Below are 27,494 nucleotides of genomic sequence, written 5' to 3'. Positions count from 1 at the left end.
CTTGAACCTGGGAGGCAGAGGTTGCAGTGAGCTTAGATCACGCCACTGCCCTCCAGCCTGGTGACAGAGCAAGACTCCATCTCAAAAATAAACAAATAAATAAAAAATAAAAATAAATAAAATTTGTTTCAATTCCTTGAAATTTTGCTCTAAACTCCAGTCTCCTCACACACCCAGGCCCACCTGCCCAGGCCCCACCCCACACCAAGACAGTTCCTTTCCAAGAAAGGAAGTTTTGTCTGAAATCAGAAGGAAGGAGGAAAGATGAGGCCATCTGCCATTTTCTGTGTGAGGAAACAATCTGTTCACTTCCCTGTTACCCCCAGGAGTTGTTCTCAGAATGGCATCCTCCTGGGCCTAGACAGCACATCTAACTACAAATCTCCTTGGGCATTCCTGTCCCCCAGCAACAACTCCCACTTCTGTTTATGTCCCAGCACTTTTTGTTTGAATTCTTATTTCATACTTTTAGCTGACACAATTATCATGAAACCTTCCCCTCAAAAAGACACACATAGAAAAGTTCTTGACTATTATCAGGATATTATCATAAAATAATATGTTCACACACCACTCATATGACTGAACTGAGTGTTTGAATCCAGAAATTACACAGTTAAAAAAATACTGAGGGAAATATAAAATCCAGACTTTAAAACAGGAGCCAACCAGTTTTAAAAGGCTCCATGCAAATACTTGAACTAGACAGTAACGCTCAGTGTGTTGTTTTTAAAAAGCCTTAACTCAATAGCAAGAAAAACATTTCTCCCCACTTCAGTCACATGGTTTGGAGTTAAGAAAGTGCCCCTTGGTCCTGAAGCCCAGTGCTTAGCAACTTACGTAAAGAGGTGCTTCACTGCAGCTCAACTCCATGGCTTTCGCATCTGCAATGAAAATAATAAACAAGAGCAGTTATTGCAGGAGGCCCCATGGAACCGACCAGCAGAGCTCTCCAGTTATCAACATTGTGGAGGGAGGAGCAAACTCATTAGATAGGAAAACTGCAGAGACAAAATATAAAAGAATAAAGGACTAAGATGCTATCTAAATAAAATATCCTCCCCTAGAACACAATATGATAGCCCCTCAAAAAATTACACGTAGGATTACCATATGACTTAGCAATTCTACTTCCAGGTATATACCTAAAGAACTGAAAGCAGGGACTCAAACAGAAATTTGTATACCTATGTTCATAGCAGCATGATTCACAATAGCCAAAAGACAGAAAAACCCAAATGTCCATTGACGGATGGATGGATAATCAAAATGTGGTATACACATACAATGGAATATTATTCAGCCTTGAAAAGAAACAAAATGCTAGTACATGTTATAACACGAATGAGCCTTAAAGACACTATGCTAAGTAAAATAAGCCAATCATGGCCGGACTCAGTGGCTCACGCCTGTAATCCCAGCACTTTGGGAGGCAGAGGCGGGCGGATAACGAGGTCAGGAGATGGGATCATCCTGGCTAACACAGTGAAACCCCGCCTCTAATAAAAATACAAAAAATTAGCCGGGTGTGGTGGCGGGCGCCTGTAGTCCCAGCTACTCGGGAGGCTGAGGCAGGAGAATGACGTGAACCCAGGAGGCGGAGGTTGCAGCGAGCCAAGATCGTGCCACTGCACTCCAGCCTGGGCGACAGAGCAAGACTCCGTTCTCAAAAAAAAAATAAATACATAAGCCAATCACAAAAGGACAAATACTGTATGATTCTACTTATATGAGGTACCTTAGATAGTCAAACTCACAGAAAAAAGTAGAATAGAGATTACCAGAAGCTGGACATTGGGGAGAATGGAGAGTTATTATTTAATGACTATAGAGTTTCAGTTTGGGAAGACAAAGAAGTTCCGGAGATGGCTGGTAGGGGTGATGGTTGCACAACAATGTGAACGTACTTAGTTCCACTGAGTTGTACCTGAAAAAACGGTTCAAATGGTAAACCTTCTATATATTATCAAAATAAAAAATCATAGTAATTATAGTACATGTAGTGTCTACATGAGGCAAAATAAAAACAATTTGAATTTGAAAAAATATATATCCCACCACCTTTATTATTTTATATTAGTTTCCACACATATGGAAACCCTAGGACCCCAGACACTATCCCATAGACTGCTCCTAAAATAAAAATATTTCAGAAAGCCAAGAAAGGTCAACATAAGCATGTTGAAAGTTTCACCTGTGTTCATCGCTTGGCTCACAGGTGATTCCAAAGTCAGAGTCCACTTTTGGCCAGGTGAGGCAGAACAGCACAGTGACAAGATAGTTCTATTGCCTCCCTTACACAGAGGGCCAGGGAGTTCAGCTGCATGATCGCATGGGTGGGATGCAGCCCACTGTCAGGCTAACCAACCTCTCTGCCAGGTGTGTGCACCTGGATCTGCCTCTCGGTGTGCCTGCCCCTTTAAAAATAGCACAGATGGATAAACAAAATGTGATATATACCTACAGGGGAATGTTATTCAGCCTTAAAAAGGAATACAATTCCAACACATGCTACAATTGGACAAGCCTTGACAACATTACCTTAAGTGAAATAACTCAGACAGAAAGGACAAATACTATATGATGCCAGTTACATGAGGTTCCTAGAGTAATCAAACATGAGTTTTACATGAGAAACAGAAAAAAAAAATGATTGGTAGTTGCCAGGGGTGGGGCACAGAGGACTTTATTCTTTATTGGATATGGACTTTCAGTTTTGCATAGATGAAAGCGTTCTGGAGATGGACAATGGTAATGGTTTCACAGCAATGCGAATATACTTAACACTACTGGCCTATGTTAAAAATGGTTAAGATGGTAAATTTTATGTTGTCTATTTTGCCACAATTAAAAATTTAAAAGTAAACAAATAGCACTTAGAAACTTGTTTCCTACTTAGAAAAAACAAAAAACCCAGCATCACTCACTGAACACCAACTGTGGGCCAGGTATTACACAAAGATAATAAAGACATGCCTTCTGGGTCCACCAGAAAGTGGTCCAGCCCTCCAGAAGTTCCAAGCTGAACGAAAGAGAATGAAAGATTAGGAGAAAGGGAGGAGCAGGCTGCATGAGAATTCTAAATGGGGCAGACGGGGAGACTCACTTGTCCCTGCGCCCTTGCCTCCCTCCCACTGCATACTTGAGGCCTGGGTTCTGCCCCTTAGGCCAAGCCTGGCTCTGCAACCTCTGCCTCCCAGGTTCAGGCGATTCTTGTGCCTTAGCCTCCCGAGTGGCTGGCATTACAGGCGTGCACCACCATGCCCAGCCAGAGCCCTGCTGCAGTACTTTAGAGGCTTCTCTTAAGAATGAATTGTGGGGCTGGGCATGGTGGCTCACACCTGTAATCTCAGCACTTTGGGAGGCTGAGGCAGGTGTATCACCTCAGGTCAGGAGTTCAAGACCAGCCTGACCAATATGGTGAAACCCCATATCTACTAAAATATAAAAATTAGCTGGGCAGGGTGGCAGGCACCTGTAATCTCAGCTACTCTGGAGGCTGAGGCAGGAGAATCGCTTGAACCCAGGAGGCGGGGGTTGCAATGAGCTGAGACTGCGCCATTGTACTCCAGCCTGGGCAATAAGAGTGAAACTCAATCTCAAAAAAAAAAAAAAAAAAGAATTGTGATATTTAGTACAGTAATCCCCAGAGGATACACTTGGCAAGAAAGCGAATATGAAAAGTTCTACTTTGAGGTACTTTTTATAAAACCATTTAAGTTCTACGAATACTTCCTATACATACTGGTGATAGCACCCTCCTAGGTCCCAAGCCATGTTTCCTAAGACATCTTGAGAGATGACTGAGGGTCCTACAAGGCAGAGGGTTTGAAAACAGGGCCCTTCTCAGCCCTCAATTTTATTTAAAATATCATGCCCCTATGGCAGTTTATGTGGACCCACTTAAATGGGTTTATAGATTATAATAATCCATTTATTATTGTTATTATTTGAAACAGTATCACTCTGTCATCCAGGCTGGAATGCAGCAGCACAATCATAGCTCACTGTAACCTTGATATCCTGGGCTCAAGCAATCCTCCTGCTTCAGCCTCCCACATGGTTAAGATGATAGGTGTACTAAGTTGTATTTTTTTGTAGCGATAGGGTCTTGCTACGTTGTTTAGGCTGGTCTCAAACCCCTGGCCTCCAGAAATCCTCCTGCCTTGGCCTCCCACAGTGCTGGGATTACAGAAAATAATCATCAATTTTTTCTTTTTTTTTGAGACAGAGTCTTGCTCTGTTGCCCAGGCTAGAACGCAGTGGCACGATTTTGGCTCACTGCAAACTCTGCCTCCCAGGTTCAACCAATTCTTGTGCCTTAGCCTAGCAAATAGCTGGTATTACAGGCATGCACCACCATGCCCAGCTAATTTTTGTATTTTTTAGGACAGACAAGGTTTCACTATGCTGGCCAGGATTTTCTCCGACTCCTGACCTCAAGTGATCCTCCTGCCTCAGCCTCCCAAAGTTCTAGGGTTACAGGTGTGAGCCACCATGCCCAGCCTATAATCATCAATTTTTAATGAAACTAACTTTACAAACCAGAGTCTCAGAAACTTCAAATTAAAGATAATACTAACAAGAAAATGAAAGAACTGAGACTCCTATTCCGAATATAAATTGTTCACCAGCCACCCATAAAATAAAAATAATGGCCAACCCAAGAACATTAACAAGTTGATCCTTCCAAAATTCTAAATTATCAAGAAGGCATTTAAAAAATTAATTTATATCCACTAGCATATACTATGATCCTCACCTTAAATGTCTGCTGCACTTCAAGATATTAGCAATTTGTCATCTATGTTTATAGTCATGCCTTATACAATTCCAGTCTTTCACAAAATTTGCTTAACTTGATGATAAAATTAGAAGATCCTTATGTATTTTTGTACATAATCCCAGTACTTTGGGATTTCCACTTAATAGCCAAAAAAAAAATGCATTACTATAGGAAATGTGGAAGCTAAAAAAAAAAATAGCTGAAATAATACAGAGAAATAAAGCAGCAAACTAAAATGCATTCCTCAGCCAGGCTCGGTGGTTCATGCCTGTAATCCCAGCACTTTGAGAGGCCGAGGCGGGTGGATTGCTTGAGCCCAGGAGTTTGAGACCAGCCTGGGCAACATGGCAAAACTCCATCTCTAAAGAAAAAAAAAGATAAAAGGAATTTCTTTATGAGTAAAACTATTGAAGACTGTTGAATATTTTAAGAAACAAGTCTATTAGAGCAAATTTAATTGGGCAAGAAGTTTGCTGTACACTTAGAAAAAAGTACAGATATTTTTCACAACTCAACTTGTGGTATTTGCTAGATTTTATCTGATAATAAAATATACTCAAAAATTTGTTTTAATTTTTATTTCTTATTTCAATAGGTTTTTGGAGAAACAGGTGGTGTCTCGTTACATAGATAAGTTCTTTAGTGGTGATTTCTGAGATTTGGGTACACCTATCACCCGAGCAGTGTACACTGTACCCAATGTGTCGTCTTTTATCCCTCACTCCCCTCCCATCCAAAACCCATCATTTTAAGTGAGAATATGGAGACATATTCTGAAGAGTGAATCCCTTTTTTTTTTTTTTTTTTTTTTTGAGATGGAGTCTCACTCTCTTGCCCAGGCTAGAATACAGTGGCTCAATCTCGGCTCACTGCAAGCTCTGCCTCCCAGGTTCAAGCAATTCTCCTACCTCAGCCTCCTGAGTAGCTGGGACTACAGATGCCCACCACCACGCCCAGCTAATTTTTGTATTATTAGTACAGATAGGGTTTCACCACGTGGACCAGGCTGGTCTTGAACTCCTGACCTCAGGTGATCCACACACTTTGGCCTCCCAAAGGGCTGGGATTACAGGTGTGAGCCATGGTGCCCAGCTGTGAATTTTTTTTTAATAAAAAATAGTGTTCTATCGAAAACTGTTCAAGAACAACCACTGGTAAGGCAGCTGCTCTTATAAGAAGTTTTAAAAACACCACACACAAGATTCATTCACTTCGTCATTCATGAGCAAGGTACTGCAACAAAGAACTTGAAGCCAAAAGCACAAAATGTTCTATGGGACATTAATCAATCAACATGGTTAATTTTGTGGAAATAAGAACTCCAATGTGGTCAAATCGTTGCAATTTATGTAATGAGATAGGAAGTAACTATAAAAATCTATACTACATTGAGATGTGCTGGTTATATTGTGGCAAAGTACTTTAAAAAGTTGTCAAACTTAAACATGTACTACATAATTTTCTCTTACAAAAATAGAAGTGTTATAAACCTACTGGTTTTTCAATTAGCCTGTTCTTTCAAGAAAAAAGTAATACTTTCTTTTTCTTTTTTTGACCTGCCATTTCAGAAAAAAAAAGTGATATTTTAGTAAGTGAAAGAGAAAATGTATTTCAAAAGAAACAGATTACAGATATAGATAGTACATGCCACAGTAAGAACTTTTTTTTTTTTTTTTTTTTTTTTTTTTTTGAGACAGAGTCTTACCCTGTGGCCCAGGCTGGAGTGCAGTGGCGCCATCTCGGCTCACTGCAAACTTCGCCTCCTGGATTCAAATGATTCTCCTGCCTCAGCCTCCCAAGTGGCTGGGATTACAGGTGTGTGTCACCACACCCAGCTAATTTTTGTATTTTTAGTAGAGCCAGGATTTTGCCATGTTGGCCAGGCTGGTCTCAAACTCCTGACCTCAGGTGATCTGCCTGCCTTGGCCTTCCAAAGTACTGGGATTACAGGCGTGAGCCACCATGCCCAGCCAGTAACAACCTTTTGAAAGAGTATCTGTCCATGTTTCCATTGATTTTGTTGCAAAAAAATCATTTAAAGTTTGCTACCTACAAAAGCTCTCACATGGCATTCTGTAAATTTTTGGAGAAAGAGATTTCTAACTTTTCTTATTTAATCTTCCAAAGAGAACATGTCATGGAGTTTGAGATCAGCCTGGGCAACATAGCAAGACCCTATCTCTACAAAAATAATTTTGAAATTAGCCAGGCACGGTGGTGCATGCCTGTAGTCCTAGCTACTCAGGAGGCTGAGGCAGGAGGATCTCTCAAACCCAGGACTTGTAAGCTACAGTGAGGTATGATCGTGCCACTGCACTGCTGCCCTTCAGTCTGAGCAACAGAGCAAGACCCTGTTCCTAGTCAAAATATATATATATATACATTGTTACAGTAATATGATTTATAAATGATTATAAATAAATACATTAAATAGGGTACATGCTAATTCCCCCTTTTTTTTAACTTGATAAGGGTACATTTTGAAGATCTGCCCCTAAAAAGTGAGACTTTTTCCCTAGTTGTCAAGCTATAAGTATTTTTCCCAGTATTTTTCCTTCAGGCTTTGTAGAATTAGGTATGGCCTGTGGCGTGTGGCAAGCTCACGGGAGCCCATGTAGTTATGGATGTACACAGTGAGAAGGCAGGCTACAGTGGACTACAGTCCAAAGTCCAACATCACACAGCTTCACGAAGGACCCAGATGCCAATGCTTTGCACTTTTCAGTCAGGAAGACACCAGCTGTATCAAAGGCCTCCCTCAAATTTGGATTATACTATGATCTCAGCAAAAGGTGAAATGTCAAGGGCTAGACAATGTTATTTACATTTCACTTTATATCCAACAACTTGTATTTCATTATTCATTACTCTACCATTTGCCATTTTTCAGTACAGAAATTTAAAAACCATTTGAACAGCAATTAATTTTGTTTTTCAGAGCAACTACTTTTCACTCCTTGAAAAAAAAATAAAGTCACAGTTCTCACCCTCAGTCCTAATCCTTCTAAAAGCCCTATATAATTTCCTAGACTAATTGTAGAAAAAAATATGCTGGAGCAAATATATACTCAATAAAACTGTGAAACTTCAAACTGAAATATATTTTAAAATTTTATATTCTCATTTGGATTTTCCCCAAGTTAATTCTTCTTTCACAGTAGAGCACTGAGTTCCATGCTCACTTGCAGAGCCATGTGGCTAAACCATGCTGTGCCTCCTTTCACACCAAGTTTGATAATAAAACAAATTTGTATTTGCCAGGCAAGTTACAACTGCTTAAGTCCTTGATGTGCTGTCACTTTTCACTATATAAATGCCACCCTCTATATTTCATTTTATCTGTGAAAGTTTGAGTTCTTCATCTGCAATTACCAAGTTTTTCATAGTCAAGTACCTAAAAAAATTGTACCACATTTTCCAGAAATGTTTCTTGGGACATAAAAAACCAAAGCATTTCCAAACATTTGCTGGCAAACACCAGGGAATGACTTGGGGCCTTAGTACACAGCCAGAATTTTTAAGTTTGCTCCCCAAATGGGGGAAGCTCTTATAAAAAGAACATCAAGATGCAGTATTATAGACTTACGAGGAATACATAATATCCAAATATCTTTTATTGCTTGTTAACTCTAAAAAAAAGTATTAGACTATTTTAAACAGGCTAAAAATGTTTTTAATAAAAGAGGAAAGTAAATATAACACTGACACAGAAAAACATCAATTCTTGACTTTATGAAATTCTGAATTTCTCACATTTTTCATCTAAATAAAATATTCTAAGGCGAATGAATATAAAACCTATCACTTTAATTTTGTCTTTGAATATGTCAATAAACATTGGTTTGTGTGCCTTTTACAAAACTAATTAACAGGTAATACTCAGGCACCTTGCTCAATATTCTGCAAATATCATCTCAGATGATCCTCATAGCAGCCTTGAAAGGAATATATAGGAAGTCCTTGTTACTTAACAATTCCTTTCCAAGTCCCTGCCATTACAAGGCTATATGAAGAAGCCAATGCTATCTACAGATAAAAATACTCAAAAAATGAACTGAACACTTGTATTATAAAATAAAGCTTACACAAGCAACTGCCTCCCTGATCATTCTCTATTCCCCTCCTCCACTCCACTCAATGCTGGCATCTATTCTCTAATCATTCCATATTTAGAGAGAACAGATTTTGTGTATATTGTTTGTTTGCATTGGTCTTGGTGTTGTTACTGAATGGTGTAAATAAAAGACAAATCAACTTACAATACATTTAGAACATTTTTTAAAGCACGGCATTTTTAATAAAGAATAGTATCATGAGTAGCTGAAATTATGTATGAAGCTATTGTTCAATGAGAATTTAACTTGATAAGCTTGCCCCACGCCATAGGCCATGCCTAATTCTACAAAGCCTGAAGGAAAACTACTGGGAAAAATACTTATAGCTTGACAACTAGGGAAAAAGTCTCAGTTTTTAGGGGCAGATCTTCAAAATGTACCCTTATCAAGTTAAATGAACCCTTGTCAAGTTAAATGAGAATGTGGCAGAGACCCATTAGCAACTTAAAAAGAAAATCATGATAAGACAAAGGTTTCAAAGATAGCAGTGTCCATATTAAAGGAATAAGAGCACCTTCCCCCTCCTTGAGAAAATGGAAGAAGTTTTTGGGTATTTCTAATAAAAATGACCTGCATAATCATGCTTTGAAAATCAAATGTGAGGCCCGGCATGTTGGCTCATGCCTGTAATCCCAGTACTTTGGGAGGCTGAGGCGGGTGGATCACCTGAGGTCAGGAGTTCGAGACCAGTCTGGCCAACATGACGAAACCTCATCTCTACTAAAATAATACAAAAAATTAGCTGAGTGTGGTGGCAGGTGCCTGTAATCCCAGCTACTCGGGAGCCTGAGGCAGGAGAATCGCTTGAACCCAGGAGGCAGAGGTTGCAGTGAGCCAAGATCGCACCATTGCACTCCAACCTGGGCAACAACAGCAAAACTCTGTCTTAAAAAAAAAAAAAAAAAAAAAAAAAAAAAATAGCTGGTTGTGGTGGTGGGGGCCTGTAATCCCAGCTACTCAGGAGGCTGAGGCAGGAGAATCACTTGAACCCAGGAGAAGGAGATTGCAGCAAACCAAGATCACACCATTGCACTCTGGCCTGGGTGACAAGAGCAAAACTCAGTTTCAAAAAAAAAAAAGAAAAGAAAAGAAAAGAAAATCAAATGTGACTGGTAGATTGTATGGTGCAGAGTCAATCAATTTGATCAGAAAATTTCACACCTCCCTCCTTAATTAATCATATACTACACACACAGACACACACACGGTTCACATTCTATTCATTCCTAGAATTCCCACAAAATTGAAAAATATAATTTGCCTAAGACTACATAGTTAGAAAATTGCATAAGACTACATAGTTAGAAAATGGTGTTCAAATGCAGCCTGTACCACTAACCATCATCCTATGTTCCTTTTTAGCCAAGGAATTGAAATATAAACTTTATAAATATGCTTATTTTCTTTTTTTTTTTTTTTTTTTTTGAGACAGAGTCTTGCTCTGTTGCCCAGGCTGGAGTGCAGTGGTGCGATCTTGGCTCACTGCAAGCTCCACCTCCCGGGTTCATGCCATTCTCCTGCCTCAGCCTCCCGAGTAGCTGGGACCACAGGCACCCGCCACCACGTCCAGCTAATTTTTTTGTATTTTTAGTAGAGACGGAGTTTCACAGTGTTCGCCAGGTTGGTCTCAATCTCCTGACCTCGTGATCCACCCGCCTGGGCCTCCCAAAGTGCTGGGATTACAGGCGTGAGCCACTGCACCCGGCCGCTTATTTTCATACTTTATTTTCATTTTCACAAAATGGAACCTCAGGCAAGTCTTTTTTCCACCACTGCTTCCTACAAAATGTTGGTCTCCATTTTAAGGAGATTCACATTAAGGGACTTTCCCTGTGACCCATTCAGTAGAAAAAACACAGTTTCTTCCACTATACTCTTACAACACGCTTCAGCAGGGTGATGGGGAATTTCCTTGCTTGTTGAAGCAAGCAAGCAATTCTGCAGCAGACACAAGCTGGGTGTCCTCCAATTCCCACACTACCTGGAGATAGCATCAGATCCCATAGGTTGAGGGCTCAGTCCCACAAGACTGTCCCACATTTCTGATGCCAATGCAAGTCTCAGGTTGTTTCACCTGTGCTCTGACCAACTGACTATAAATCAGGGATCCCACAACCCTCTCCTTGGGTTTGACTAATTTGCTAGTGTGGCTCACAGAACTCAGGGAAACACTTACATGTACTGGTTTATTATAAAGGATATTATGAAGGGTACAGATGAGGAAATGCATAGGGTGAAGCATGTGGAAAAGGGTAAGGAGCTTCCCTGCCCTCTCCTGGGTGTGCCACCCTCCAGGAACCTCCACGTGTTCTGCCATCCAGTAGTTCCAAGAACCCAGTCCTTTTGGGTTTTCAAGGAAGCTTCATTACCTAAGCATGACTCATTACATCACTGGCCATTTGTGATCAGTTTAGTCTTCAGCCCCTCTCTTCTCCCCAGAGGTTGGGGGGTGGAGCTGAAAATCCCAATCCTCTAATCTTCCCTTAGTCTTTCCTGTGACCAGTGCCTATCCTGAAACTACCTAGGGGCTGCCAGCCACCAGTCACCTCATTAGCATACAAAAATACATCATTTGGGAGATTCTAAGGAGTTTAGGCATTGTATGCCAGGAAACAGGAGAAAGAACGAAGTCAAAATACTGTGTACGTTTCACAATATCATACCTGCTATCCTCAGATAAGGGGACCTCACATGTTCCTGTCCTCACTTTACATATGAGGAAAGAAAAACTCAGCAAAGTTGTGGCACTTGACTGAGGTCCAGCAGCTAGAAGTGGCTTAGCAGATGTAAATCCAGCCTGTCTGATCCCATCCCATGTTCTCTGTAGCCTCAGCACAAAGTCCTTTTGTAACATACAACTGGTCCGAAAGACAGTGATTTGCTTGGCTAAAAGACAGCAAAAGCTTCACAGTTAGGAATACAGGCTTGGGAACAAGCTGCATTGAATCTCAGCTATGGTATGTTTTGTTTTTGGTTTTGTTTTTGTTTTGAAACAGAGTCTCACTCTGTCACCCAGGCTGGAGAGCAGTGGCACAATCAAGGCTCACTGTAGCCTTGACCTCCCCAGTTTAAGTGATCCTCCCACCTCAGCCCTCTGAGTAGCTGGAACTGCAGGAGCATACCACCACACACCCCCCTTTTTTTTTCTTTTTTTTTTAAGAGATGGAGTGTCACTCTGTTGCCCAGGCTGGTCTTGAACTCCTGAGCTCAAGCAATCCTCCCACCTCAGCCTCCCGGTGTTGGGATTAAAGGTGTGAGCCTACAGTATGTCTTAATTGCATGACTTTAGGTTCACTATTTTACTTTCCTTGGCCAGTTCCTCATCTGTCAAGTAGAATTAATCATAGTACCTATTCCAAAGACTGTTGTGACGATTAAGAGGTTTGATAGGGTAAAAAGAGAAAAAACTTAGTGTCTACCAGAAACACTAAATGCTAGTTGCAACTATTAACTATTATTATTATTATTACATGTTAAGTATATAAAAGGATTTTTTTAAGACTTTGAATATTTATTTCAAATGAAATCACTCAGAATCTCTAAATATTAAACTGACCAAAATGACTCAGCAGTAATTGGTAATTGGGGCCAGGAGGGTCTGAAATAGGCCTACCCAGCTCAGCCTAAACCTGATGGCCCAGAGAAACCTCCAGGGATCAGGAATTCCAAATACATTGTACCAAATAAATGTAAGACATAAAGCTCCACAGAATATTATTTGATTTTATAGAGCTGAATGGTCCCCCTACAGTTTGAAAATTCAAAGGGCAGAGCAACAACTACTGAGGTAATTCTATTTGCCATGTTAGTTTGAAACTTTCTGCATTTGGAAGGAAATGCTGACTCACAGTTCCTTATACTAACCTAGGAATGTAGGCTTATAATTGCATTTCACAATTGTTATACTAACTGGAAAAGAACAGTAAACAACTGGGAGGTAAGGCCAAGTCTAAGTAAAAACCTTCAATGCCAGCACAATGGAAATGGGTAGGGAGACAGCATTTGAAATAAACCTATTATTGAACACACAACGGTGTCTATAGACCTGTTTCAGACTACAGTTATCTACCTGAGTTATGCAGGTCTAAGCTGCTTTAAGTGAAAGGGTTGAATTATTCGGTAAACTCAGTGGGGAGATGTCTGAAGATTAGAAAGGAAACAACACAGTAACTATTCACTAAGATCTCATTAATTCAAACTAATGGTGGTTGTGGGGATAGGGAGGAAAGAGAGCCAGTCAGTCTGAAATTGTGCAGCCTAATGTTTATCAAGTACAAAGAGGAGCACAAGCCAGCTGCTAACAAAATGTTCCGCCAAACCTGTCACACTCACTTGTATTTCGCAGGATATGTTTGCACACAGACAAAGTGATTAAGCCCTTTAAAAGCTTGTTCTAAATCTATCAGACATCACCTTTACAATCTTACTTATGCTATTAGTCTGTTTAATGTATTGTTCATGTCAACGCAAAGCTCAATCATCACTCAAGCATCATGGGCAAGATACGACCTACCAAGGTATCAATTTCCTCATTAGCAATAAATTTCTAAAGTATGTCTTTCATGTCCAAAACCCAATGTACTGTCACTTACTATGTGCAAAGCACTATGCAGGCCATCTAGGGAAGGATATTAAAATATATAGAATGCTGACTGTATAATTGATGAGCTCAGAATCTAGTTGGCATGATAAGATCTACATCCATGAGAAGCTAGAGGATGCAAGGAGGAAGACCACTGGACTGGCAGAACATGGTAATGTCAGGCAAGCATAAACAGATAAAGAAGTTCTCTAAATGGAAAGTCGGAGTTCAGTATGAAGATAGATAAGGATATGTTATCTTTAGGAAACACAAAGGAGTTTGAGGGGTTGAAGCAACAGCTTTATGAACCAGACAGGGCAAACGTCATCAGCCTCCTACATTTATACATAATCCATCCTTAAAACACACATACTACATTTGTGACAAAAATGAATAGACTTATAGGGGCCAGGAGTCCTTTTGCCGGAGACTCAGCAATAACACTCTTAATTACACATTTCCTTTTAGCCAGAATTTTCAACAACATATATTCTAGCTTTTCCTACATGTGCTTTACTTTTGCTCTCCCCTCACAATGAAATATATTATCAAGTTCTTTGGGAGGCCAAGGCGGGTGGATCACCTGAGGTCAGGAGTTCAAGACCAGCCTGACCAACATAGTGAAACCCCATCTCTACTAAAAATACAAAAAATTAGCTGGGCATGGTGGCAGATGCCTGTAATCCCAGCTACTCTGGAGGCTGAGGCAGGAGAATCGCTTGAAACCGGGAGGCAGAGGTTGCAGTGAGCTGAGATCGTGCCACTGCACTCCAGCCTGGGTGACAGAGCGAGATTCTGTCTCAAAAAAATATATATATATATAAAATCAAGTTCAATGAAAACCCAGCTGATACTGACAATTCTCTGCTTGGGCATACCTAAGTATCGCTGTATTGTTTCTCACAACTGCATGTGATCATATCAAATTTATCAGATCCTTGCTTCTTCATCAATATCTCATTTCTATTTATTTTCCCCTCATTTTTATAAAGGTAGAGCAAGAAAAATAATAAATCACATAGACAAGAGTCATGCTGCTAAAACTGAACTGGTGGGTACAAAAGCCCAAAAGTTCATTCATTCGCTGATACCTAAAAGTCTGAGTTCAATATGAAAAGATTGCTTCTTGTGGAGTAGCTCTTCAATCTATAAACATTTAAAGTAGCAATCTGGCAATGTCTCCCAGAGAAGTAAAGGAATGTATTACTGTGAAAGGAACACTTGGGTCAGGTCCTAGATAAAGCCTGGCTAAGAAACTTGCTCTTATTTTTGTAAGCTACAGGGTTTCCCACTTTTTACTTTGATGAGGGAGGGTAACTCTCCCTAGAGTCTTATGTGGGATTGCTGGAAATTAATGCAACATTAATTAAGCCATGAGTTCATAACATATGGTCCATCAAAAAACTTTATAGAGGCCATGAATTCCATGAAATTAGATGCAAATTATTCTGTGCATGTATATTTTTCTGTCAAGATTTTATAGTTTTCATCGGATTCTCAAGGGCCCGTTAGACCTGAGAAAAAAAGGCCAAGAATGTTTCTTTTAAATCATGCCAGACATCAAAATTTCTGCTCTGTGAAAGCCCATGTAAGGAGGATGAAAAGACATGCTCCAGAGTGGGAGAAAATATTTGCAAACCACATATCCATCAAAGGGCTAGTATGCAAAATATATAAAGAACTCTCAAACAATGCAATTAGAAAATTGACAAAAGACATGAACAGACATTTCACTAAAAAGGATATACAGATGGCAAATGAATATTTTCAACATCATTAGCCATTGGGGAAATGGAAATTAAAATCACAATGAGATATCAATGCATACCATTCAAAATGCTAACACACAAAAAAAGTGTCATCACCAAATGCTATAGCAGATATGGAAAAATGGGTTTTTTTGCTGGTAGAGATGCAAAACAATAAAGCCACTCTGGAAAGCAGTTTAGCAGTTTCTTAAAACCGAACATGCAACTGCCACCAGCAACTGCGCAAAAGGGCATTTTCCCCTTAGAGAAATAAAATCTGTTCACACAAAAACCTGTACATGATTGTTCATAGCAGTCTTATTTGTAATAGCCAAAAATTAGAATCAGCCCAAATGTCTTTCAACAGGTTAATGGTTAAACTTCAGTATTATAGATAATACAGAAACCAGAGCAATGTATACTACATATCAATAAAAGGGAGCAAACTATTGATACATACGAGAACATGGATGAAACTTCAGGAAATTATGCTGAGTGATAAAAGCCAATCCTAAAGGTTACAGTCTGTATAATTCCATATATATAATATTTTTAAATAAAAAATTTATAGATACGGAAGACAGTGGAAGATTAGTGGTTGTCAAAGGTTAGACACCGCACTGGGGGAAGGGAGGTGCCTCTGACTATAAAAGGGTAACAGGAGGGATCCTTGTGGTTTTGGAACTGTTCAGTATCTTGGCTGTGGTTGTAGATACATGAACTCACACAAATGACAAAATGGTATTGAAATTTTAAAACACACATACTAAAATATAAGTAAAACTGGCCTAGCACCGTGGCTCACACCTGTAATCCCAGCACTGTGGGAGGCCAAAGCGGGTGGATCACTTGAAGTCGGGAGTTCAAGACCAACCTGGCCAACATGGCAAAACCCTGTCTCTACTAAAAACACAAAAATTAGCTGGGTGTGGTGGTGCATGCTTGTAATCCCAGCTACTCGGGAGGTTGAGTCACCAGAATTGCTTGAATCTGGGAGGCAGATGTTGCAGTTAGCTGTGCCACTGCACCCCAGCCTGGATGATAGAGTGAGACTCTGTCTCTAAATAAATAAATAAAGTAAAACTTAGTAAAGGTGAGTGAGATGGATAAAATGTGTCAATGTCTATATTGGTTGTTATATTAAGACTACAACAAGTCTGAATATAGCTTTACAAAATGTTTCCATTGTGGGAACTAGGCAGAGTATACAAGGTATCTCTATTGTTTCTTACAATTGGTAACATGTGTCAATGTCTAGATTGGTTGTTATATTAAGACTACAACAAGTCTGGATATAGCTTTATAAAATGTTTCCATTGGGGGAATTGGGCAGAGTATACAAAGTATCTCTACTGTTTCTTACAACTGCATGTGGGTCTACAATTACCTCAATTAAAATTTCAGTTAAAAATTATGCTAGAACGTATGCCTCCTATTAGTTTTCTCTCCTTTGTGGTGGCTACTATAGGTGGTGCTTTCTTTTTTAGTATTATTGTTTACATTTTCCAATGAGTTTGCTACTACTGAAAACATTTTTAGAATTTATTTCACAGCTTGTGACATGTTGTTTGGATTATTTTGCGTGGCAGAAAAGCTTTATCCTTTAAGAATGAATTGGAATTTTTAAAATATATTTAAAAATTCACACCCACCCTACAGAATATAGCTAATGAACAAGGTAGGATATGCCACTCATGGGCAAATACAAAGTAATTGCTAAATCATGAGATTGGTTTTCTTTTGGGAGATCATGGGTTTAGTTTAAGGTTGTGAGAATCGAGAGAGAAAAAAAACATTCTTCTGGTTAAAAATCCCCTTCCACAGGCAGCAAGATTTTACTGAAGCGTTGGAAGTGGGGCAATAACTCATCTAAAGTTATATTTTCATGAGACTAAACCAAAGACTGCTGAATAGACTGAAGAGACAAAAAAGTGGAGGCAGAAAGAGTAGTTGTGGACACACAGGCACTTGAAAAATCTTCCTGCTATTTAGAAGGGTTTCCAAGTAAGAGTACTCAGAAGTTAATAAATCTAACTACTCAGAGACAACACCACCTCTCTCTTTTGTCTGCATTTTCAGGCAGCCTATTCATAGGGCTATAACCACTTCCAGGGCTATTGAGAAAAACGTATGTGGGTGGTTACTGTGGTTCAAATGTGTTCCCCAAAAAGCATGGGTTGGAAACTTAAACCCCGTGCAACAGTATTGACAAGTGGAACGTTTAAGAGGTCTCTGCCCTTGTGAATGGATTAATGTGGTTACTGGAAGAGTGATTTTGTTATCATGAGAGTGGGTTTGTTATAAAAGTGGGTTTGGCCCCCTCTTGCTCTGTCATGCTCTCCTGCCCTTCCAGCTTCCACCATGGGATAGTGTGGCACAAAGGCCCTCAGCAGATGTGGTCTCCCAATCTTAGACTTCCCAGCCTGCAGAACCATAAGCCAAATACATTTATTTTCTTTATAAATTACCCAATCTGTGTTATTCTGCTACAGCAGCATGAAACAGACTAAGACAGGAAATTGGTACTGAGAAGGGGGACTGACCATAACAAACACCCAAAAATGAAGAAGCTTTGAAACTAGGTAATGGGTGGAGGCTGAAAGAATTTGGAGGGGCAAGCTAGAAAAAGCCTAGATTGCCATAAGTGGAGCATTCAAAGCAATGCTGGTGAGGGCTCAGAAGAAGACAAGAGCCGTATGGAGAGCATAAATCTTTTCAGGGATTCCTTAAGTGCCATGATCAGAATGTGGTAGAAATATGAATGGTAAAGGCCATTCTGATGAGGTTTCAGACAGAAATGAGGAACAAGACATTAAAAACTGGAGTAAATGTCATCCTTGTTATAAAGTTGCAAAGAACTTTTCAATTTATGTCCATGTCTTAAGACTTTGTGGAAGGCAGAATTTAATAGCAATGAACTAGGATATCTGTCAAAAGAAATATCTAAGCAGCATAATATTCAAAGTGCTGCATAATATTCAAGCAGCATAATATTCCTTTGGCCACTTATAATAAAATGAGAGAAGGCAAATTACTTTTAAATGAAATTTATAATTAAAAGGAACATACAACATAAAGGTCTGGGAAACTCTCAGCCCAGCCATGTAAAGAAGAGAAAAGCTGTCCAGGAAAGAATACTAAAGGTGTGGCCAATCCACTGTTTGCTAAGAGATTAATATGGATAGAAGGAAGCCAGAGTCTATTCATCAAGATGATGGGAGAATGACCCTGATGGCACTTTGGAGATTACTGTTGTCACCCTCTTTCATCACAGGTCCAGAGTGCCAAGGCCTGGGAGAAGGAAATACGTCAAAAGAAAGGACCAGGGCATCCTTGGGAACTTGGGGCTAGTTTCCCAGTGTTGCCCTCAAGTCTTTGCTCTCCATATTCAACGGCAGCACTCCTTAGTTATACCAGGTATGGCTCAAGGGACTCAAGTGTGGCTCAGGCCAAAACTTCAGGAGGTATGTAAACTAAAAATAAAATTCTAAGCCCCCCAACTGATGGAAAAGATCATCTCTTGGCAAAGGGGACCCCACAGTAACCTTAAAAACTGAATTATTGGCCACAATAGGAGGGAGGCTCAGACATACCTCTTGTTACACCCACTCCCTCGCTAACCACAATGAGGTTTTCTTTCCTCAAGGCTTTACAGCTCTTTCAAAAGACTCCACCACCGATATCAATCAACTACCTGATGCTGCCCCTCCTTTTTTGCCTAAGAGACCACTAACCACGGAGTGGTTCTGACCAGTCTACAGAGAATGCACAGTAAGGGTTTCTGTGTGCTCTGCTACAGCTTTTGAGGTCAGAGGGCCAAAAACTCCACCCTTGGATTATGCTAAGGCTGTCAGTTTTTGAACATGGGACCTATGAAGGGACATGAAGCTCAACTGTGCATGCTCATGTTTTTCCTTTCATAAATATTCATAACTTCTCCTGTAGCTTACTGAATATATATATTCAGTCACCTTACTCAGCATACATTTTTGTTCTTTTTGTCCCTCTCTCAAAGTGTGTGTTTTGGGCTTCTGGCAGGTGGCTTCCCTTCCCAGTCTGCCAGAATGGCCACTCTGCTGGCTGCAACCCTTTACGAGAAATAAAGTTCTCCATTTCAAATTTATGAACCTCATCATTCTTCAGTTGACAGGTGCAGGCAGCAAATCTTGGCAGCATCCACATGGTGTTAATTCTGCAGGTGTGCAGAATGCAGAAGCTGTGGGGCCATGGCAGCATCCACCTACATTTCAAAGGACACGTGGGACAGCCTGGGGACCAACACAGAGACTTGTCACAGGAATGGAGCCACCAAAGACAGCCTCCACTAGGGTAATTCTGAGTAGAGTCATGAAGTGAGGCAATGCCTGAGACCCCAGAACTGTAGGGCCACCAGCTTGCAACTCAAGCTGCAGGCACAAGCCTCCAACCTGTCAGAGCTGCTGGGTTGAGTGAGCCCAGCAAAGATATAGGGCAGGGCTTCCTGAGACCTTGGAGGTTCAAACCCCACCCCAGTGTGCCAAAGGTGTGGGACATGGAATCAAAGGAGATTATCCTCTGGCTTTAAGACTTAATGTTATTTTTCCTATTGGGTTTTAGACTTACTCAGGAGCAGGTACCCCTTTTTTTCTTGCCTTCTTTTCCCTCTTGGAAAGGGAATGTCTATCCTATACCTGTCCCATCATTATATTTTGGAAGTACATATTCTTTTGATTTCACAGGCTCACAACTGGAAGGATCTTGCCTCAGGGTGAATCATGTCTTGAATCTTACCCATTTCTGATTTATATGACAGTTTTTACTTTGAACTTTTGAGTCGATGCTGGAATGAGTTAAGATTTTTGAGACTATTGGGATAAAATGGATGTATTTTACATTGTGAGAAGAACAGGAATTTGGGGGGTCCAGAGGCAGAATGCTATGGTTTGAATGCGTCCTCCAGAAAAGCACCTGTTGGAAACTTAATCCCCAATGCAACAGTATTGAGAGGTGGGCCTTTAAGAAGTGATTAGGTCATGAGGACTCTGCCCTCATGAATGGATTAATGTCATTATCATGGGTGTGGGTTTATTATCATGAGAGAGTTTGTTATAAAAGGACGTTTGGCCCCCTTTTCCTCTCTCATGCTCTCTTGCCCTTCTGCCATGAGATGATGCAGCCCAACCAGCTAGAACTTCTCAGCCTCCAGAACCATGAACCAAATAAATTTATTTTCTTTATAAATTACCCCATCTGTGTTATTCCATTAGAGCAGCACAAAACAGACTAAGACAAAAACAAGTTAGCCAGATGTGATAATAGGTGCCTGCAGTCCCAACTACTTGGGAGGCTGAGGTGGGAGGATCTCTTGAGCCCAGGAGTTTGAAGCTGCAGTGAGCTGTGATTGCACCACTGCACTCCAGCCTGGAAGCAAAAGCAAGACCCTGTCTCTAAAAAAATAAATAAATAGACTAAGGAAATGGTGGTAGGAGAGAAGGATGGGAACTTCTTCTGTACCTCAATGATATGTTTTACTAAGTATTGTGAACTTCTTTTTTTTTTTTTTTTTTTTTTGATAGCTGTCAGAAATTTTTATTTATTTAAAGTAACATTGGTTATTGATTAGACATATATCATTATGGTTTAGGGTATGAGATATAGTGTCCAATGCAGTATTATTAGTTTAATATATATCTACTTGTGGCAATAGTGAACAGTTTCAAGAGATGAATACATAATTTAAATGGGAGAATGACATAACTGCACTTTCATTTCAATGTCTGAGTTTGATAATCAAAAAGACTTGCATTTTTAGATAAACATTTTGTATTTCCCAAATCTCAAGACCTGGATACAAAATGTAGAGCTGCAGATTTAGGGCCCGAATGGCTGGAGTAGCAGCAGGTGTTACCTGCACATTTGTGAACGTTTTACCAAGAGAAAAAAGGGGAAAGTGGGGATTCTCATGTCTGCATGTGTACTCAATGAACACGTTACTCTGATTAGGTTTGTGGGCCCCATGGTCTCTGAATCAGTTTCAGGTCTGAAGATAACAAGAGTCATTGACATGAAATGATTCATTGTTGCCCAGTGAAGTTGGTAGAAATTTGGTCTAGTCTCTCTAGAAGTGACTGTAGAGGACTATAGATACCAAACAGGCAGAAACAGTTCTGCCTGCATATTTAGGGGACAGCATGCACTTTGTTGCACAAGTGTGAGCTGCGGGCTGAAACACTGGTCACATTCCCATTCTTGTGAAGGTGCAATTCTACTCACAAGGCCTGCAGGCTCTCCTGCAGCTCAGGCTTTCCTCTCTGATGTGACACTACAGTGCTGCTGTGGGAAATGGGGTTCACATAAACTGAGCTGTACTCAAGGCTGTGCCTCAGTGGCAGATGATAGACGTCAAGAGAGGACACTAGCAACCAGGAAAAAGCAAGCAAGTGCTGTAGCCCAATGCCATGGAGCACAGAGAGCCACTGCTCTAAAATGTAAATAGCCAAAAGGATAGAATGCTTTTCAACCATTTTTGTAGCAGAGTGAAAGCCTATCTTCAGCAAGTACCTGGCTTCAAGCTGCTAAACTACCTCCTGTTATGAAGATGTGAAAAGTTTGTTATTGAATATAAACCATTAGCATATACAGATGGCCTCTTCTATCTCCATGTGAATTTGGGATGAACTATGTATGACATGGTGCTGGAAATTCTACTTGTGGACTAATTTTGGTGACCATCATTCTGTCTCTGCAGTCTCTTAAGCAGATTGACTATGATGCATGTCACATAAAACAGTTTTCTTTCTGTTTTATTGTGGAGTTTTTCTGGGGCTGGAGAAAATTCTTTTAATTATTTTTTCCAAACACTGTCTATAATTACCAGACATGATATAAACACATAAGGTGCCAACCAGAATTTACTCTAAAGGGGACTTTCCCTCTAAGTATTGTGAACTTCAAGCCAGTAAGTGGATTTTTAAGTGGGGAAGGGATGTGAGGCAAACTGTTTTTTAAGATCTTCTGGCAGAAGGTGAAGGATGGAATAGAAGGGGAGAAAGACCAAAGTCAGGGAAACCAAGTAAGAGACCACTGCTATCCTTCAGGCAAAGGATACTGAGAGGCTGAGTGAAAGCAATGTCATACGGAGGGGAAAGATAAATTCAAGAGATATTAGGAGACAAAATGGACAGGCTTTGGTGCTGAACTAGATGTAGCAGGAAATAAGAACTAGGGGGAATTAACGTGACTCCTTGGTTCCTAGCATGGGAAACTAGGTGGATGGTGCCATTGACCAAGGAGAAGCATATGAGAAGAAGAAAAAAATGAAATGTGATGACTTGTGTCTAGGAAGGGTTGAAAACACAGTTCTGGAGCTTCAGAAAGAGAAGTCTGGGCTGGAAAGAAAGATTTTTGATCTGACATAGTAGTTAAGGCCATTGGGAATCAATGAGTTAATCAAGGGAGTTGCTACTTGCAAGCCCAAAATTACTTATTTTCGAACAGAAACTTGGAGAACTCCAAGAGAAAATTAGAGGAAGAGGAGCTCACAAAAGACATCAAGAAAGAATAGTCCGATAAACAACAGTCAGAGCTGACATTTCTTGAGCACTCTATTATACTAGGCAATGTTCTGAGTGCTTGTTAGTTTATTTAATCTTTATAACCATATATAATACCTACTATTATTATCCCCATTTTACATATAAGGAAAGTGAGGCACAGGGAGGTTGAGCATCTTGCCCAAGGTCACACAACAAGAAAGGGACAGAACCAGGATTCAAACCCAGACAAGATTCAAATCCAGATCCCTCACTCCCAACCACCCAACTCCATTGCTATGTTAGAAATGTAGAAGGGGTATATGTGACAAAATCCAAGAAAGGAGACAGTTTCAATAAATAGATGGACAAGAAGGCAAATGTCATAGGGTAAATGAAGCAAACCAACATAAGAACTGAAAAGAACCCACTGGTTCCATGATTTGACAGGTTGTTGGCCCCTTGGCCACAGCTGTGTAGGTGGAAAAAGTAGCATGACCTAGGCAGGTGAAGCAGTAAGGAGGGAAATGTGGGGATGACCGAGTTAAACATTAAGTGCTGTGAGAGTTCAGGAAAAGACAGGGCTTTCTGGCTGAAGTCATCAGAAAAGCCTGCACTGGGAAAAGGACTCATGAGTGGTGTCTTAAGAAAGGAGAAACAATGTGAGAACTGAAGATCAAATGGTTTCACTGGTGAAAGGTGAGTCAAAAAATTGCTATTGTGATTGAAATCCACCTCTACCCTAGGGCTCCTGTAACTTGCACAAATGTAACTACATATGCTGAGAACAAGAACTACAAATTTCTCTCACATACAAAACAGACTTGTGAAAGTCAGCATTTAAAATCCAAAGTTGAAACAAAAAAGAACTTTCCTACAACACTCCAATGAGTTACAAAGAAATCTTCAACTAACAAATATTTATTTTTAAAAATCGTCCTGAATATTACAAAGGGCATGAAGAAATACAAGGTCCTGCCCTTGAAAAGTTTACAGAGAACCAAGTCCAAACACATGAACTGTTTGCCAACAATTGAATGCTAAACAAATAGTTTAATAGTAATGCACAATGCTCAGAGCTTACAGAGGACTGTGGTGAGGCCAAGAAAGACAAGGACTCAAAAGGGCCATAGTCTTTGTAAACCAGAAAGTTGCTAGTTACCAGTTCAAGTGCAACAGAGATAAAATGAAGGGAGCTTTTGTTTTATGTTGGTTTTTAAGTTAGTGGAGACCTGTGCCTGCTTGCAAGGACAGAGGAAAGAAATGAGGGCACACCAGTCCTGGAGAGACAGATCCAGCACTCGGTGCCTAGTGCCCACAGATATTAAATGTCCTGTAACAGGAGCAGTCCTGCACACTCAAGAAGTGTTCCACATCCTTCTTCGAAAATTGGTCAGATTTTGGCCTGGCACGGTAGCTCACGCTTGTAATCCCAGCACTTTGGGAGGCCAAGGTGGGCGGATCATCTGAGGTCAGGAATTCGAGACCAGCCTGGCCAACACGGCAAAACCCTGTTTGTACAAAAATTACAAAAATTAGCCAGGTGTGGTGGTGTTCAGCTGTAATCCCAGCTACTTGGGAGGCTGAGGCAGGGTAATCGCTTGAACCTGGGAGGCGGAGGTTGCAGTTAACCGAGATTGGGCCACTGCACTCCAGCCTGGGCAGCAGAGTGAGATGCTGTCTCAAAATAATAACAATTTTTTAAAAAAGAAATTTGGCCAGATTTTAATTTTGCTTTGGTTACTTAGCTGTACCTTTTCCTTAAAGCAAAGAGAAAAGGTTAGCTCCCTCAAAAACTTCTCCAGAAAGAGTATTCCTCACAGGCAGGTTCCTACATTCTAGGAAAGTCATACCAATTAACTACATAATAAAATCCTTAGTGTAATCCCCTAGGAAAGTAGTATATAAATTTCTGTCTTAAAAGATACCTACCAGATAAAATCCTGAATATTTTAGCTTACATTATAATTTAATTGATAACTCATACTTTATATTAAAATCCATGTTAAGTAAGGTATGAAGACATAATATTAGTTGTATTCTAATATTTCAAATATTTTGTGAAGAAAATTAAAAATGTATAATCTGCATAGATGCCATTGCAGCACGTGGTTTTATTTTGTGATATATAAGTTCCTTATTGATATTTCACACCAAGAGAAACCAAAGAATAAGGTTTTCTCTTTCCAGGCAATCTTCACTTGGACAACTGGGTAACTCTTAATATTGGATGTGCTCTAAAAAATGCCATGCCTGCTGTGAGGCAGAAAGAACTTGGGCTTCTTCCTTTTCCACAGTATTAACTTATCCTCAAATCCTCAGAAAACTAAAAGTCCCCTTCTCAGATCATATTTCCTATGGCTCTCCCATATCAATGTGTTTCCTAAAGCAACACTAAGCTCAATATTTTGGCCAATGCACTATTATAAAGACACTAGAAACTAAATGCTAAGTTTTATAGAACCTAAGTCAGTAAATGCCAAATGAAACCAGATCTTCACATGCCATGAACTGAACTACTCTCTACCTGTTCTGGAAAAGAAATGTAACCCAAGAAACTAACATTAGCAGCAACAGGATACGCAAGCTTGTGCATACCAAATACAGGCATGTCTTGTTGTGCTTCAGGTTATTGCATTTTGCTTTTTTGTGTGCTGTGCAGATATTGTGTTTCTTACAAACTGAAAGTTTGTGGCAATCCTGCATTGAGCAAGTCTATCCCCACTATTTTTGCAACAGCATGTGCTCGCTTCATGTCTCTGTGTCACATTTTGAAAATTCTCACAATGTTTCAAACTTTTTCACTATTATTATATCTGGCACGGTGATCTATGACCAGTAATCTTTGATGTTATTGTCATTGTTTTGGGGTGCCATAAACTGTACCCATAAAATATGGTGAATTGAATAAATGTTATGTGTGTTCTCTCTGCTCTACCATCTGGCCATTCCCTCTTCTCTCCCTCTCTCCTTGCGCCTTTCCTATTCCCTGAGACACAATATTGAAATTAGGCCAATTAATAACCCTACAATGGCCTCTAAGCATTCAAGTGAAAGGAAGAGTTGCATGTCTCTCACTTCAAATCAAAAGCAAGAAATTATTGAGCTTAGTGAGAAAAGCATGTCGAAAGCCAAGATAGCTGAAAGCTAGGCCTCTTGTGCCAAACAGTCAAGGTGTGAATGTGAAGGAAAAGTTCTTGAAAGAAATTAAAAGTACTTCTTCAGGAACACATGAATGATAAGAAAGTGAAACAGCTTTATTGCTGATATGGAGAAAGTTTGAGTGGTGTGGATAGAAGATCAAACTAGATACAACATTCCCTTAAGCTGAAGCCTAATCCAGAGCAAAGCCCTAACTCTTCCATTCTATGAAGGCTAAGAGAGGTACAGAAGCTGCAGAAGAAAGTTAGAAACTAGCAGAGGTTGGTTCATGAGGTTTAAGAAGCCATCTCCAGAACATCAAAGTGCAAGGGAAGCAAGTTCTGATGTAGACTCTGCAGCAAGTTATCCAGCCAATCTGGCTAAGATCATTGATGAAGGTGGCTACACTAAACAACAGATTTTCAGTGTGGACAAAACAACCTTTTTTTGGAAAAAGATGCCATCTAGGACTTTCACAGGTAAGGAGGAGGTGTCAATGCCTAGCTTAAAAGCTTCAAAGGACAGGCTGACTCTCATTAGGAGCTAATACGGCTGGTGACTTAAAGTTGAAGCCAATGCTCATTTACCATTCCAAAAGTCCTAGGGCCCTTAGGAACTATGCTAAATCTACTCTGCTTGTGCTCTATAAACAGAACAACAAAGCCTGGATGACAGTACATCTTCCTACAGCATGGTTTACTGAATATTTTAAGGCCATTATTGAGACCTACTGCTCAGAAAAAAGATTTCTTTCAAAATATTACTGCTCACTGACAATGTACCTGGTAACCCAAGAGCTCTGATGGAGATGTACAAGGAGATTAATGTTGTTTTTATGCCTGCCAACATAATATTAATTCTGCAGCCCAAGGATCAATGAGTAATTTTGACTTTCAAGTCTTATTATTTAAGAAATGCATTTTGTAAGTACAGTTGCCATAAATAATGATTAATCTGATGGATCTGAGCAAAGTAAATTGAAAATCCTCTGGAAAGAATTCACCATTCTAGATGTCATTAAGGACATTTGTGATTCATGGGAGGTCAAGATAGCAACATTAACAGGAATTTGAAAGAAGTTGATTCCAACCCTTGTGGATGATGTGGATGAGGGTTTGAGGGGTCCAAGGCTTCAGTGAAGGAAATAACTACAGATGTGATGGAAACAGCAAGAGAATTAGAATTGGAAGTGGAGCGATAAGATGGGACTGAACTGCTGCAATCTCATGATCAAACTTGAGTGGATGAAGAGTTGCTTATTATGGATGAGCAAAGAAAGTGGTTTCTTGATATGGAAACTACTCCTAGTGAAGATGCTGTGAACATTGTTGAAAAGACAACAAAAAATTTAGAATATTACAAAAATTTAGTTTATAAGGCATAGGCAAAGTTAAGAGGATTGACTCCAGATTTGAAAGAAGTATTACCATGAATAAAATGCTATTTCAAACAGCATCACATGCTACAGAGAAATCTTTCATGAAAGGAAGAGTCAATCAATGCAGCGAACTTCATGACTGTCTTATTTTAAACAGCCACCCCAACCTTCAGCAACCACCAAACTGATCAGTCAGCAGCCATCAACATCAAGGCAAGATTCTCTACCAGAAA

General features: G+C 40.0%; 1 protein-coding gene across 6 annotated transcripts in view; it reads right to left on the bottom strand.

Annotated features, from left to right (window-relative positions):
* Window positions 1-27,494, bottom strand: part of ARHGEF28 (Rho guanine nucleotide exchange factor 28) — a 316,787-nt gene that overhangs the window by 255,322 nt on the left and 33,971 nt on the right. For 5 of the 6 annotated variants that reach the window (XM_063723960.1, XM_054555205.2, XM_024246795.3 and 2 more), the window contains exon 2: window positions 841-884. In XM_063723960.1, the coding sequence (XP_063580030.1) occupies window positions 841-873 (33 nt within the window). In that variant the 5' untranslated portion in view covers window positions 874-884. Of the gene's footprint in view, window positions 1-840; window positions 885-27,494 lie in introns of those variants that run through there. The other variant, XM_063723961.1, reaches the window with a different exon arrangement.

This window comes from Pongo abelii, chromosome 4 (assembly GCF_028885655.2).
Source record: "Pongo abelii isolate AG06213 chromosome 4, NHGRI_mPonAbe1-v2.0_pri, whole genome shotgun sequence".
Classification (NCBI taxonomy): Eukaryota; Metazoa; Chordata; class Mammalia; order Primates; family Hominidae; genus Pongo; species Pongo abelii.
The sequence above is the reverse complement of the archived record's forward strand: the minus strand, read 5'-3'. Positions and strand labels throughout refer to the sequence as shown.